Genomic DNA, 14,722 nt, shown 5'->3' on the forward strand with positions numbered 1-14,722 from the left:
CACTTTTTTCTTCCCTATGGAGCACAAAGTTGCCCATGACATATGCATGAAAACACCGAGCTAGAGCCATAAACTCTGGTCTTTCCTTTCCTTGAAAAGAATCCCATTTCTGATTTACAATCTTAATGAGAGGCCTAGAGTCCATTCATAGGTTCTCACTTTTTCCCCTCATTTAAATTCCATTATTGTGGTTTCATAACTTTCTTTTTCTTTAGCTTGTGGGCAAACATTTACAGCCTTAGTCCTTGGAGCCGGTCTCTGATCACCACAGCCATTGACCCGCCAAGAATACAAGTGCACAAGGGAAGCCACACTCAACCCCTTAAGCTCTGGCTGCAGATTCTCCACCCTCCCCCCACCACTCCATTCCTCTGGGGAGCGGGGAGGGGGAGTCTCTTTGAAAGAGCAAACAGAAGAGAACTTGTCTAATGCAGACTCATAATTTAGAGAGTCTCCATGACTCACTGGTTTATAATGTTTAAGACATGCCGGGTAAATCTGCCTTCTGTCCTTTAGAACCTTGCCCCCGGATAGCAGTGTGCAACTCTCTTTAGGAGCCCTCAAGATATGAGAGTGAAAAGGCTTTTTCGACTATAAGACAAAGAAGTATTGAATTTTCCTGAACAACAGCAAGAACTTAGCCTAGCAAGCTAATGCAATATTGATCTGAGCAAGAGTGGGCACAGTACTTATCTATCTCATGCATGTGCTCATTTGTGTATTTACATGAACACAGCTATTGGATTTCCTCTTTCCGTTAGGCCAAGGAGATGAATGGAAACCCACAAAAACAGAAGTGGAACTCAGCAATTGCATTACTGAAGAATTTAAGTAAGCAATATGTGCTAAACAATCTCTTGGGGGGACAGTAGGTGCATAGTGACCATATCTTTCCAGGTGTGAAGGCAATAAAGTATTTGTGCTATTTAAAATATATAACTGCAACTGGGAATGGCATTACCCTGTTATTTGTATTTTTCCATTAATTTCTCCAATAATTAATCTCTCCAATCTCTCACCTCAGAATGAGACAGTTTGGTCTCCTGTTCCCTTTCTATGGTGGGGGGCAAAAAAATAAAGGCAGCAATCTGCTATAAAGACAGACTTTCAAAAGGAGGCATTCTGAATAACTAAACAAAAAAGGTAATCACTTCGAAAAAGTACAAAATAGACCAGGTATTGTTTTCCTACAATAATAAACTTTTTGTTGGAGAATATCTGGACTTGGCAACTTTTCCCCAGAAAAAAAAAAAAATTGCACATTTATGTCATTTACATTTTGGAATGTTTATAATTTTATGTTTATATCATTTCTATTTTAGAAGTTTAATTTAATTTTATTTTTTATTTTTAAATGTTTTTATTTGTTTTTAAGAGAGACAGACAGCATATGAGCAGGGGAGGGGCAGAGAGAGAGAGGGAAACACAGAATCCAAAGCGGGCTCCAGGCTCTGAGCTGTCAGCACAGAGCCCAGTGCAGGGCTTGAGCCCACGGACTGTGAGACCATGACCTGAGCTGAAGTTGGACGTTTAACCCACTGAGCCACCCAGGCGCCCCAGAAGTTAATTTTAATATAAACAGTAAGTCAATAAAATCCAAACAGAGCTCAATCTAGCGTTCATGAAACTTACTCCTCAAATAGTTGATAGTTTTTGGAATGTAGGTAACGACAGCAGCTAAAGCCTGGGGGGAGAGTTGACTTCATGTGTGCCCATGTGGTGTGAGCTAAGCATTCGTGTTTGGCTCCAGAATTCAGCACAAACATTTGCAATATCCACCAGGGCCGGGCAGTGTGCTCAGCTCATGGCTCACAAACCATATGTAAACTTCCACCAATTACTACAGAGTCGCTACTTCCGAATCCATGGAGCTTAAGGAGTGATAGACAGAGATGTGTGATTCACAACAATGCGTACCTCGACTTGAGTTTGGGAGTAAACTGCTTTTCTTCAAAGTCAATCCTATTCAATGGGTAGCTTTCAATTACATAGTCACCTAATTCAATGTGTATGATAAAAGGCAACATAAAATCACTCGATGGTTAAAAGCCTTCAGCGCCTTCTGGTTGTTGTTTTTGGAAGGGATATCAAAGAGTAAAAGCAATTTTGCTGGCAAGGGACTGTATGTGTTGAACTACTATAACAAAAATGTTTCTAGTGCCACTGACAAACCCAGGAGGGGAAGTCTGTCATTTTTGCCTAAAAAGGAGAGAGCTGTTATGCTGGTGTAGGCTGGACAAGGCTAGGTAAATTTTAACAAATATACAAACACAGTTTCCATATTCCAAGGCCAGTTTTCTCTGGGAATAAGTCAAGTGCACCGTAGTTTAAAACATTAGTGAATTGCAAGGCTGATAACTCTTATTGTTAATTGTTCCTCGCTTCAACTCAGTGATTTTCTAGAGCCAGAAAATTACTACTTTGAAAAACCCTTGACACTAATAACAATGTGCTTCTTTCTGAAATTATTCTAAATAAGTTGGTTGATTGGACCTCCTTTTCAAATGTCAATTTAAATGTAAGTTCTAGAATGGAAGGCTGCAAATTTGGGTTGTGAACAAATAAACCCATTATTAAATGTTCCAACTATTATTACAATACTGTTATAATATTGTTTTCCTAATTATCAGATTGAATACTTAGAAATCAATCAGCACTCTGTTTGGGCAAATCTCATTACTTAATGAAGAGTTTCGATAAGATCATCATAACCCTATTTATATAGTAAAAGAGCAAAGACGAAACTACACCAATGATAACTCACCCACTTACTGCAATGACAATATAAGCTTTCTCTAAACCCAGTTTATCTCCATTGCTGTTTACTGTTGAGGAACATAGCTAAATTGAATTACGCTGAGAATTTTAATGTCATTTCAAAGGCAAAGGCAATCTCTTTCACATGATACTTGCCCTTCATTTACAATTTAATATTTATTTAAATATTCTTTCCTCCAGCCTGATCATAATATCTGACTCTATTTTATAGGTGGTTACATATTTCTAACTGCATGATTCGTAAGAACTTCCAAGCTGCCCTTCCTGATCTGTGTAGAGTGTGTTCTCTAGAGAAATCTTAATATTAAACCAGACTAAACACAAGACAAGCAATGCAGCTGCAACAAATTATTTGATATTATCTCCCTCTTTTCAGGATTTGGGTGTGTATTTTTGCCATTCACCTTCTAATTCACAAGGATAGAAATGGAAAACTTTCATCTAGCTGTCTACATGGCCACCCCCCTGCCCCCTACCTCCTTCAAATCTTTGCTAAAATGACATTTTTGTAATAAGGCCGAACCTGACCACCTTATTTAAAATTTCAACCTAAATATCCCCGTCTCTTAACCCTAGTACTTTTCATGCCTTTGCTCTACTCTACTTTCCTTTCTTTCATTTTTGTTGTTGTTGTTGTTTACAGAAGTTCTCACTTTTTGCATTCCAAGGACAGAATTCTTTCATCTGTAAGTGTATTGTTTATTGTCCAATGGCCCCTGGCAGAATCGAAACTCCGGGTGGGGGGGGTGGGGGTGGGGGGCAGGGCAGCCATCTTTGATTGTTCTGTTACTAAGTAGCTAGACCAGTGCCTGGTACATGGCAGGTATTCAGTAAATATATTTTAAAATGTAGGATAAATTTAGATGATAAAAACAATGTATAGAGATGATGTGTTGAGATGATTCAAATTGCCAAAGATAAAAATTCCCTAGGGAGCAGATAAGGAATCTGTCTAAATTAGGAATGTCCAAACATCCTCTTTCTTTTTCTAAATTTCTAAATTTTTGGTAACCGCATAATGGATGCCATTTCACCCTTAAAATTGTATCAAGTACTTAACCTCTCTGGTCTTTAGTCTCTGCATTTGTCAAGTGAATTGTTTGACTTAACTGATCTCTTCAGGTCTGTGAGTTAATGACCAGTAGGCAGGTCAATGAAATGAGGCAAATACTTTAGTCAGGAAAACCATGTGTTGGTCCTAATTCTATCACAAAAATAGCTATGAGACCATGTATAATCGTTCATGGCCCCAGTTTCCTTACCTATAAATTGAAGAAATTAGACTAGATAATTACTGTCTTTTGAGCTCAAATATTTCATCACTACTCTTCATAAAGAGAGTTACCATTTTGCTTTGTTTTATCTCCTCCTTCTGAACTATTTTTTTAAAAAATGATGCATGTATCATGACACTTGTAAAAGGATCTCAGTGCCCTTCCCCCAGATTCTCCCCTTTTGGGGATGCTTCCTGCCCTTCTTACCATCAGGGAATCCATCCCAGATTTCTAGCCGGTCATAGCGACAGAACATCCCCCCTGGAGGGTTTGAGTCAAGCTCCAGGTCAAAGCTTTCAAATTCCAGGATAATCTCTGACATCTTTGGTGCAAAGATAATATAAGTGCATTCAAGGCTGTTGGGATATTTTTCAGGGAATCCTGGGGACTTTATCACTCCACTAGGTGCTGTGTAATTCTGAGAACATTCAGGACCTAGAAGCAAAAGAAAAGAAAGAGCAAAGTGAAAATCCCACTCACACAACTTCACCAACAAATAACCTGGGTAAAGGCAGCATATCTTTCTAACAAAAGCTCACGATTATAGTCACTTTCCAAATCACTCATTACTCAGCCTTACTATAGGAGTGATAGGTATGGAAAGTCAAGTTCAGATTTATTGTGTTCACCTTAGTTTTCCATTTGTGTGAAGCAATTTAAAAACTTCTGCTGTTTCAGAGAAAAAAAAATGACAAATATCAAATCATGTGGGAACAATGAATGAGTAAGCTACAGAAATCTCGACAGAGCCCTAGAGAAATAATTATAGCCCCTTCAAGCTTAAATCTTTAAATCTTGAGGCTGACAGCCCTTTATTGGTGAAATAGAACATTTACAAAGGCGAGGGAGAGAATTCAGTGGAGGGAGTTTGGGTTTCAGATTCCTACACCAGTGACTCAGTAACTCTGCCAGATGTGACCTATGCCTCTTTGACAAACTAAATGTGAAAGGTAATTCGTACATGTATCCAGGGTGAGTGACTCATTTTGAGTGGTGTTGACACAGGTGTGCCGGTAAAGTGTGGCTGTTAGTGAGGGCACGATAAACTGTGATTACAGGCCGTGTTGCTAGAAGTCACTTGATATCAATGTTGACATTGTTGCCTTCCCCAATGTATCAGATACAGTGCCATTCTAAAATTATTTTTAACATACATGTGTGGGTGTGTAATGTGTCTATTTATAGTGTATAATTTTAGTGACTATTCAGGGTTTTCAACACTTTACAAATTATGGTAATTGGTAATTTAAATTGGTCAAGCTCATACACACCTATAGTGCAAGTTGACCTTATGACCGTATGAATGACCACAATTTTGATTCATGGCGTCCAGTGGCAAATGGGGTGGTATTCACCACACCATTGAAAATGGCCCATCTACAAGAATATGAGCACATCAACTTGACCCCTTATCACCATCACCGCTGCTATGATTTTCAAAGGGATCCTAAGGATCTCTGGGAATCAGCAACGACTTGATCCTCTTGAAACTCAAGATCCAACCTGGGAATATTCAATTCAACAATTCTTTCCCTGGGCCATTGTCTCACTGATGGGCACCCTGTGATGGCATGAATGGATTCAGCTCTAATAAGGAGGTTGGTTGAGAGTGTTCTTAACTAAATATTCTCCCACAGAGCCAAGTACTAGAGACAACACCGTAGGCATCAATACAGATTAAATTAAACCAACAGATCTCTATTTTTAGTGTTTAGAATTGCTACGCTGAATCTCCACCTCAGTGCGTCTGGCAGGCTTTTGAGAAAACAAATCAATTGTTTGCTCTCCATGTACATACTAGATGTTCGTGGCACTGGAGACACAGAAGAATAAAAATTACTAGATGTACACAATAAACCTGGCCTTTAGAGGTCTGACTTGTTTAAAATGCCTTCCAAAGCCTTCACAGATGTGGCTCATCCTTCACCATGGTGGCTTCAGATACTCACTTATTTGATTCTGGTTAAAGTTACTAACATGTGACATTTACCATGTCAATTACAGGTAAGAAGATTACAGAATGTGCTGTACCATTTATATTCTGTTTCTAAGTTCATGGGTGGCTTCTAAGATGACAGGGACTTTGCCAATTTAAGACATTAATTTACAAAGACATTATAGTTTACAATTATATATATATATATATATATATACACACACACATATATATAAATATATATATATATATATATTTATATATATATATATATATAATATTGGAATCCCTTTCATTTTATTTTTAAGATGTAGGAAGAGTGAACCTGGAGACCTCCAGCTTCCTCCCTGGGGCAGTGCGGGGTGGGGGTGGGGGGATGCTTTTTTAAGATCCTTATAAGGAAAAGCTGACAGTGGGGTTCAATTCAGGTACTAATATTTTTTCCTTCTTAAAAAGGTAAAATTATCCAGGTGAGATCAAGATTTAATAAGAGGAAAAAATGACAGGGATTAAAGGCATACTTTCAAAATCAAATAATTTCAATGCTTTCACTAAGGCTGGCCCAGGTTTGCTAAGGAGTGTGACAAAAACTGGAGAAATTCCATGGAGTAGTAGAAGAGAACTGGGTTGAGCACCAGATCTGTGATCCAGTCCTACTTCTACTGCTAACCTGCTGTGTAAACTTGAGTGGCCTCCTAACCTTCCCAGTCTTCAGATTTTGTACATAACAAATCGGAGGTGGGCTTTAGGATTTGGGAAAAAAATCCCTTTAAACTTCAAGATTCTGTATTTTCCTACTTGTCCAGTAAACATCAACATTTGTTTTAATATTTTTCCTGTTCACTGTTGCATAGGTTTGCCACAGATGAGCAAGCACTTCCCAAAAACGAGCAAGGCAGGAGTGGGTGAAGGAACTCTGTAGAGAGTACAGAAGCACTAAACAGGAGAGAGGGAGAGCAGCCCCGTGTGTCTAGGCATGAGTGAGCTGCTGCTGTGAGAGGTGACACACGGCATTGGCCGCCAGTGAACACTGTGCTTTTGATTTATTTGTAAGACTTGGAGGACCTTGTGTGGCTGTAAGAATGCCACGCTTCATTGTTAATGACAATAAGGGTACACAATGGTAACAGCTAAGATGGTCTCCTTGGAATTATTATTAAAATCCAGACTCATAACCAAATAACATGTGAAGGGATCAGTCTTGCTCTCAATAAATGCCATGTCTTCCCCACATGGACACGCAAAGAAAATGTCTACAGCTTCTTCCAGCAGTTGAGGCTGGATAACCCAGACCAAGGGAAGGACAGGGGAGGAGTGATAGGTAGTGATGCTTGGGTTTCCTGGAGAAATTGTTTTAGGTGAGTGGGAATAATTTTCAGGTTGATGGCCCAATCTTTCACCATCTAGGAAAAGACACATAGAAGGGAAAAGTGAGGGACCTGGGTAGAAAGTTAGGGTGTCCAGGGTGGCTCCAGGAAGCATGGGAAGAGGTGGGGACTGGCTTTGCTGACTGACATTTGCAAAGGTGGCCTTCGAGAAATGCAGCCTTAGGGATGCAGAAATGGCCTAAAATTTCCTTAGAACTGTAATCTAGTGCCAGAAAACCTCAAGGCCAACAGGTGAAAGACTCATTTATTGGGCCAACTATAATTAGTATAATTTATGTGTTTTGAGGAAACTTGAAATTGCTGCACTCTGGAAGAGGTGGTATGTTTTCAAAAATAAAAAAAGGAGATTCATGGATTCTATAATATCATTAAATGGCTTTTGAGGAAAAAAAATATCCATGAACCTGTATATGTATGCATAAATGTATTCGTTAATGACTTTCTATGAAACACCTGTAAGGACTATAGTATATGCAGTGAGGGGGGGAAAGATGTTTTCTTTGCATTTTTCAGGTGGTACCAATCTGGTTGGGAAATAAAATATGCGTATATGAACAAATTTGAAAATATTAAGAAGCATAATGGTTAGTGAAACATACTTGGATATATGTGTGTATACATAATATGCATTATGTGTATATTGTGTGTATGTGTGTGTGCACTTGCATGTGTAGAGGACAAGTTGGGTATATGCATAGGAAAAAAAAGTAGAAGAATTAAAAAAAGCTTTTGAGAAGAAGAAAGAAAAGAGCCAGAGCCAGGTTTCCATGGAGGTTAAGGGATATAAACTGATAGAGAGCGAAGGCTCTGAAAGCTAATGGCACCAGCTTCATCCATAAGCATTGTTTACTGAACACATCTTTGGTGACAGGCACTGGCTACATGTTTCTCATGTTTTCATCTCAACTTATCTTCTCAATAAACCTGTGTTGGATACTATTATCCATTTACCAGATGAGGAATCCAAGTCTCTGAACATTCAGATTGATAGTCAGAGGCAGAATTAAACTTCACATTCAGGTTTGCTGGACATTACCCAGTGCACTATCTGAGGCAGGAAACCAGGTGTGGATCTGTGGGATTTGAAGCTGGAGAAGGTTGGGAGTACTTGATGTCAAGCCTTAAGCTTGACCCAATGGGACATTGAGGTTTGACCCAATAGGTGATGGACACCTGCCATAAGCATTTGGAGGACAGTGGCTTGATGACTGTTTGAGAAGCTGTGTGTAGCATGAGAAAACATAGGGAGAACCCAAATTGGGCCTATTCAGTTAATGTAGTGAATGCAGAAAGGCAGCATGACTCTTGGAGGCTTTTGGATGTAAATTCAAAAGAACTAGAAGCCATATTGGACGTAGAGAGGCAAGAAGAGAGAGAAAAAATAAGGCTTCAAGTTTCAAAGGTGGTGTTGGAGATCAGGATAAGGAAATTACAGTACCTCTGAGGAAATGGAAGTATAGGGGGCTGAGTTCATTAGGAAGGAATATGAAGAATTCTCAATGACTTAGTTATAGATCTCTCTCTCTCTCTCTCTCTCTCTCTCTCTCCTCTTTCAACTATCTTCAGATCTTCGAGAAACACTGAAAATGAAAGGCTACTCCTAAATTCCTTTCTGACACCTTATTTTCTTTTATAGTGCCATATGCCGGTAAGTGAGCAAATGTAGATACGTGTGTGTGTGTGTGTGTCCATATATATACATGTACAATATGATTTCTACAATAGGTCAAACAGCTTTCAACACAAGAAAATATGTATATATGTAATCAGCTGTACATACTGAAGTCATATGTATACTATTATTTATTCAAATGTTTGCAGAATTGTTTCTATCTATCCATACTTGTATGGGGCAATGGCAGATTTCTTTGAAATTTTAAGAAGTTGTACCTATGTTCCTAGAAACTCCTAATGACTCCTATTTGTTATTCTCAGTTGCCGCTGAGACTCTGTAATTGATGTAACTAGATTTTTTTCTATTAAAAAAAGCTCCTATTCTAGGACAGTACACTCAAATCTTAAGCTTCTGTCCCTGGATTGGAACCCCCACCCACCACATTACTGCCAACCTAAAATGGAAGGTTAAATTTAACACATTAAAGGAATCTACCAGCTGTTGTAAAAAACAGTGACATCTGGATAAAGATACATTGTTTATCAATTGACTGATATGTGCATTCAATTCTTCAAGGCTGGGAGACTAGGAATTGTCAGATTCTATCCATCTCAATATATACCATTTGAACAGAAGATTACTACTAAGTGATTATATTGTAGAGGGAGAAAGATCTTTATTTCCTAAGGGGAATGGCATTTAAAGCTTTACTGTTTTGTTTCCTCCAAGAGGTTCTTTCTCTAACTATTCCTCTTTTTTTTTTTTTTTAATGTTTATTTATTTTTGAGACAGAGAGAGAGCATGAACGGGGGAGGGTCAGAGAGAGAGAGGGAGACACAGAATCTGAAACAGGCTCCAGGCTCTGAGCTGTCAGCCCAGAGCCCGACGCGGGGCTCGAACCCACAGACCGTGAGATTGTGACCTGAGCCGAAGTCGGACGCTTAACCGACTGAGCCACCCAGGCGCCCCTAACTATTCCTCTTCTTAACAGACATTAATAGAAAGCCTCTTCTTCCTTCAGCAGCTTTAGAAACTCTAACACCAGTAGACTGCTTTCCCTTTCCTGGGAAATACTAGTTTTGAATTTTGTAATGAAACAGGATGTATGTACATGGCTTTAAGATAAAGGAGACTCACACATTTTGAATGAAAGAAATAAAACTTCAAGAGAAGATCACACTTATTTTTGAAGAAAGATAAGAATAAATGCTCTTAGAGAGTTTTACAGAATATATACCCTATAAACACTGGTCACCACATTAAAATGATGCAATTTTGAGTCCTGAAATACTTTAAAAATATTTTTTAAAGTTTATTTATTTATTAGAGAGAGAGAGAGAGAGAGAGCACGCGCGTGCTCACAAGTTGGGGAGGGGCAGAGAGAAGGAGAGACAGAATCTGAAGCAGGCTCCACGCCATCAGCGCAGAGCCTGATGTGCGGCTGAAACTCATGAACTGTGAGATCATGACCTGAGCCGAAACCAAGAGTTGGACCCTCAACCGACTGCGTCACCCAGGTGACCCACTTAAAAAAATCTTTAAACACGACTTCTTCCATACATTGGGTAATTTTCCTTTGTTTAAAGTATTTTCCAACAGTTTTGTAATGGGAATATACAATTTTTTACAAGAAGATCAAAGCATTATGCCTTTGTCTTCTTTTCCCTTTGTCATTCATGGAATCAAACAATGGTAATGAACATTTAGCCACACTTGTTCTGCAGGAAGTCACTCACCTCTCTTGAAAATTTCATAACGTATGGAAAATCCAGCACCATGTGTCTCATAGTCAGAGACAAATTTAATAAAAAGAAATGGCCCTGAAGACACTACAGGGGAAGGAGCAATTTTCCCACAAAACTTTCCCCATAAGCGTCCATTTTCATTGTCTCCATCGATGACCTCCACGTAGTCATACCTAACATAAATACAGGAGACAACAGGTTAGTGAGAAATGCCCTTTTAATTTCAGTGATATAGAAGGCAGCATTATCCAGCATAGTCTGTTAGGAAAACAGTGCTATCTGTATTCACCACTGTATTACACGGAGGGATAAAAATCTAGCAAAATGAAATAATCAAAATGGACTACATCATGTCTGTATACATCATCTGGCAACACAGAACTATTAAGAATAATGGTGTCCATTATACTTGCAGACAATGTCAGTTAAAGTAACCAATTAACAAGAAAAAGAAAAATCTCACGAGCACAATTCTCTGTTATTAAATTGTGTTCCTTTGTCTGTGGTGGTGGGGTGTCAATACATAATGCTATGCATTCTTTTCAAACTGTGAAGTTCTTTTATGAATCCAAAATGTCTCCTTGGCTGGAGCTCTCCATGAAAAATACTTTGATTTCTGTGAGCGACTCTCTAAACATATGGCCACAGAATAATAAACAGATTCTTTACTATTTAACTCAATTCTACCAAACTCCAGACTTCTTAGGAAAAACTCTCTCAGTATCCACAGTGGTTAAAACACAGATCATCTTCTCCAAAGCTATACTTGAATTGCAGAACATAATCTCTCCAAAGAAAAAGGTTTATTTAAAAATGGAAAATTACTGTGTTTATACCCACCAGCCTGAATCTTTAAAGGAATATTGTTGCTTGAAAAGGAAATGTGACACACTCCAAGTCACCAAAGTGATGTGATTTTTAAAAAAATCGGGCTTAATAATAGTACACTAAGGAGACAAATGGTAAAGGAAGTCACAATAAAATATTATTCTAAATATTGTACTGAGATAACACATATGCTTCTTTACCTCCAAGAGGTGGGGAGCCGTCTCCAACAAACTAGCATTCCCCCTCAAAAATAGGAAGAGTTTTGTTTGTTTGGTGTTACACACTTCTTAGTGCCTTTCCCTTTCCTCTCTTGTTATTTACCAAGTCACCTAGGATCCAGATAATCTGAGCTGTCTTCCATTTTTCTTCTAGAACTGACATGAAAACATTACAGTCCATTCATTTCAAACCTTTATTTTATTTCTGCGTTTGACTTGGTTCAAAAGTCCTGGGATATATTAATTTCAGGAATGGCTAGAATATGGCAGTAATATAAACTGTATCTGGCAATTTAAAAGAGATCAAAGTGGGGGAAATCTTCATGATGACCAATGTCATCTTTAACAATCTCTTTTCAAACTGTCCAGGACACATTACTTATGTTTACATAAAGTCTCACGAGGGAACTGCAAAGATGATATCACTAGTTAGAGTGGACAGCTTAAGGCTCTCTAAATTAAAAATGACATTACCTCATCAGTTAAAATTGTGTGCCAGCTCTGTGTATATCAAGAAGAAAATAAAGCTGACATTGATGGAACTAAGCATTAACATATGTGAATTATTGTATTAACTGCATTTCCTTTGCTGCATCTGATGTTTCCAGTAGTAATCATTGGCTGACCCCTCTGCAAAACTATGGACATGCACAGAAGAATTGTTCATTTCTCAATACCTTGGGAGACGCTTTGCATGTTAAAAGAAGATGAAGCAGGAGGGGGAGAAGAAAAAGCGGAGGAGGAGGAGGAGGAGGAGGAAGAGGAGGAAGAAAGCATTATGCTCAAAATCCTTACTGGCCTTTTACACTTAACTGGGGGCAGCTGGAAAGGACACCATCTCTGTATTCATTAAGCCTCCACATTGGCATTTATGTAGTAATTCCTTTTATCTCTACTGCTTCATTGACTAGACAGGTCTGCATGTTTTGCCCCATGTTTGCTTATAATTTAACTGTGGTTTGAACTGTTGGCTATGTTTGGCCTGGTGATGGTGCAATATAGGCTTTTTACTTGAATCTTGACATGGTCTGAATACTAAGTGGCCAAATCTTAGTGCATTTTGCTTTCCAGGCACAAATAAGGGAGGTGGGTCAGGCTTTCCTAAGAACTGGGGGCACTTCTCTGAGGAGCCTTTCCTCCCAGGTAGGAGAGAGCTCAGCTAAGATAGTGCCAGTAAGTTGCAACAGAGAAAGAAGCTAGTATTTTAATTCACATATCTTCTAATAGTAAATACCAGGCTCTCCTCTTGGCAACAGTAAAAGCTATTTTTAACAGGAGGAGAGGGATTAGAATCTCTTCCCAGCAAGAGATAAGTCATTGCATCGTTAAGTGCCAATTTTAGGAAATTGAATTATTCGGGGACACAATAGTTACATTTATAAACTGGAAGGCTGCTATCATTTTAGCACTTCCCTTCAAAGCACCATCCAACAGGGCCCCAAAGAGTGTCACAAATAGCAGTTCATGTAAATATTCAGGAGGGTTTATGTGCACAAGTTGCAAAGGGTAGTACTGCCAAGGAAGTTAAGAAAGCAGCTTGCATCTCCCTCTGGAGTTGATACCAGTTCCACTCCATAAGTTTCTTGCTGGCAAACGTGGTGCCAGGAATGCAGCAGGCATGCCAGCAATCCCTCCCTAGAGACTAAATGTGTCACCACAGCAACGCACCCAGCCTGCATTGGCCTGAGGCCCGAGATACTGAGTTTGCAAATTTCGCTCCCCCAGGCGGCTGCACATTGCTCTGTTAGTGCTCCAGTGTGGCAAACGCCGCACTTCTTGGAATGTCAAGATCCCTGGTCATGACGGCGGGGACCTATACAGGTGGAAGCCGGGCCACTTGCTTGACTCTCGTGCTGAACCCACACGTTGGAGAAGAGCCGGAGGAGAGCCGGGAACTTTGTCTCAGGAGCTGGGCCCACGCATAGAAGCTAGAGGAGGGGCCAGCAAGCTGACATGCCCATCCGTTTGGAGCCCGGCTCCAGAACATGACTGCTCCAGGTGACAGGGAAGCTGCGTCTGAGTCCAAAGCGCACTGTCTTTCTGTGCAGGGGCCTGGAGGGTCCCAGCCAGGGAAGCCCTTCCTCAAACCTCATCCTGTCCACTTAGCACAGGAATGTAAACGTCACGTGGATTTTTTAAATATTTAGAGGACAACCAACCTCTCCCCCTTTAGGTATCCTGCCACTTTTTTTCTTAACTCTCCTACCTTAATGCATTCCCTTAAGGAGACTGCATTTACTGGGAACTAACTCTTTTACAACTTAAAGACACTTTACCATGGTTCCTGGTTTAGGGTATGGTACTATGGTGGCACTTCTCAAGAGTGTCCCGGGCTTGGGAGAGCAAGCTCTTTTTTTTTTTTTTTTTTTTTTTTAAATGTTTATTTAGTCTTGAGAGAGCACAAGCAGGGGAGAGGCAGAGAGAGGGAGACAGAGGATCCAAAGTGGGCTCTGCACTGACAGCAATGAGCCCGATGTGGGACTCCAACTCCCGAACCCAGATCCTGACTTGAGCTGAAGTCAGATGCTCCACTGACTGAGTCCCCCAGGCGCCCCAGGAGCACAAATTCCTTAAGCTAAAGGGTGTTTTGCCCCCACACTCCCCCTTCCCTCACCCTACCTGGGTATACGTGTGTGGTGAAACATTCTGAGTCCTAATACTAATCACGAGTTAGGTTTCCCATAAGAATGATAAAAGAATAAAGATTTCCTTCTAAGAATTCTTGAAAGGATTACCCAGAGATTATTTTTTTTTTTCTCTTGGGAAGTTTGAATTACGGCTTTAGGAAAATCGCCAAGTAGGGGGAGAAGGGATGGGAAATGAGAAATGTAATCAGTCAGTAAAGAGTGGTTTCAGAGGCTTTATAGGTACGCAGTGCTGAAGAGAAGTATAGCACACTTTACTCAAGTCAGGGTTTCTCTGGTGAGTACAAATGACCCC

General features: G+C 39.8%; 1 protein-coding gene across 4 annotated transcripts in view; it reads right to left on the bottom strand.

Moving 5' to 3' along the window:
* The window catches only part of NRP1 (neuropilin 1), a 138,398-nt gene that overhangs the window by 71,249 nt on the left and 52,427 nt on the right, over positions 1-14,722 (bottom strand). For all 4 annotated transcript variants that reach the window (XM_042991401.1, XM_042991400.1, XM_042991399.1 and 1 more), the window contains exons 3-4: positions 10,728-10,909; positions 4,260-4,487 (exon numbers count right to left, since the gene is read on the bottom strand). In XM_042991401.1, coding sequence (XP_042847335.1) covers positions 4,260-4,487; positions 10,728-10,909 — 410 coding nt within the window. The remainder of the gene's footprint in view (positions 1-4,259; positions 4,488-10,727; positions 10,910-14,722) is intronic.

Source organism: Panthera tigris, chromosome B4, assembly GCF_018350195.1.
Source record: "Panthera tigris isolate Pti1 chromosome B4, P.tigris_Pti1_mat1.1, whole genome shotgun sequence".
NCBI lineage: Eukaryota > Metazoa > Chordata > Mammalia > Carnivora > Felidae > Panthera > Panthera tigris.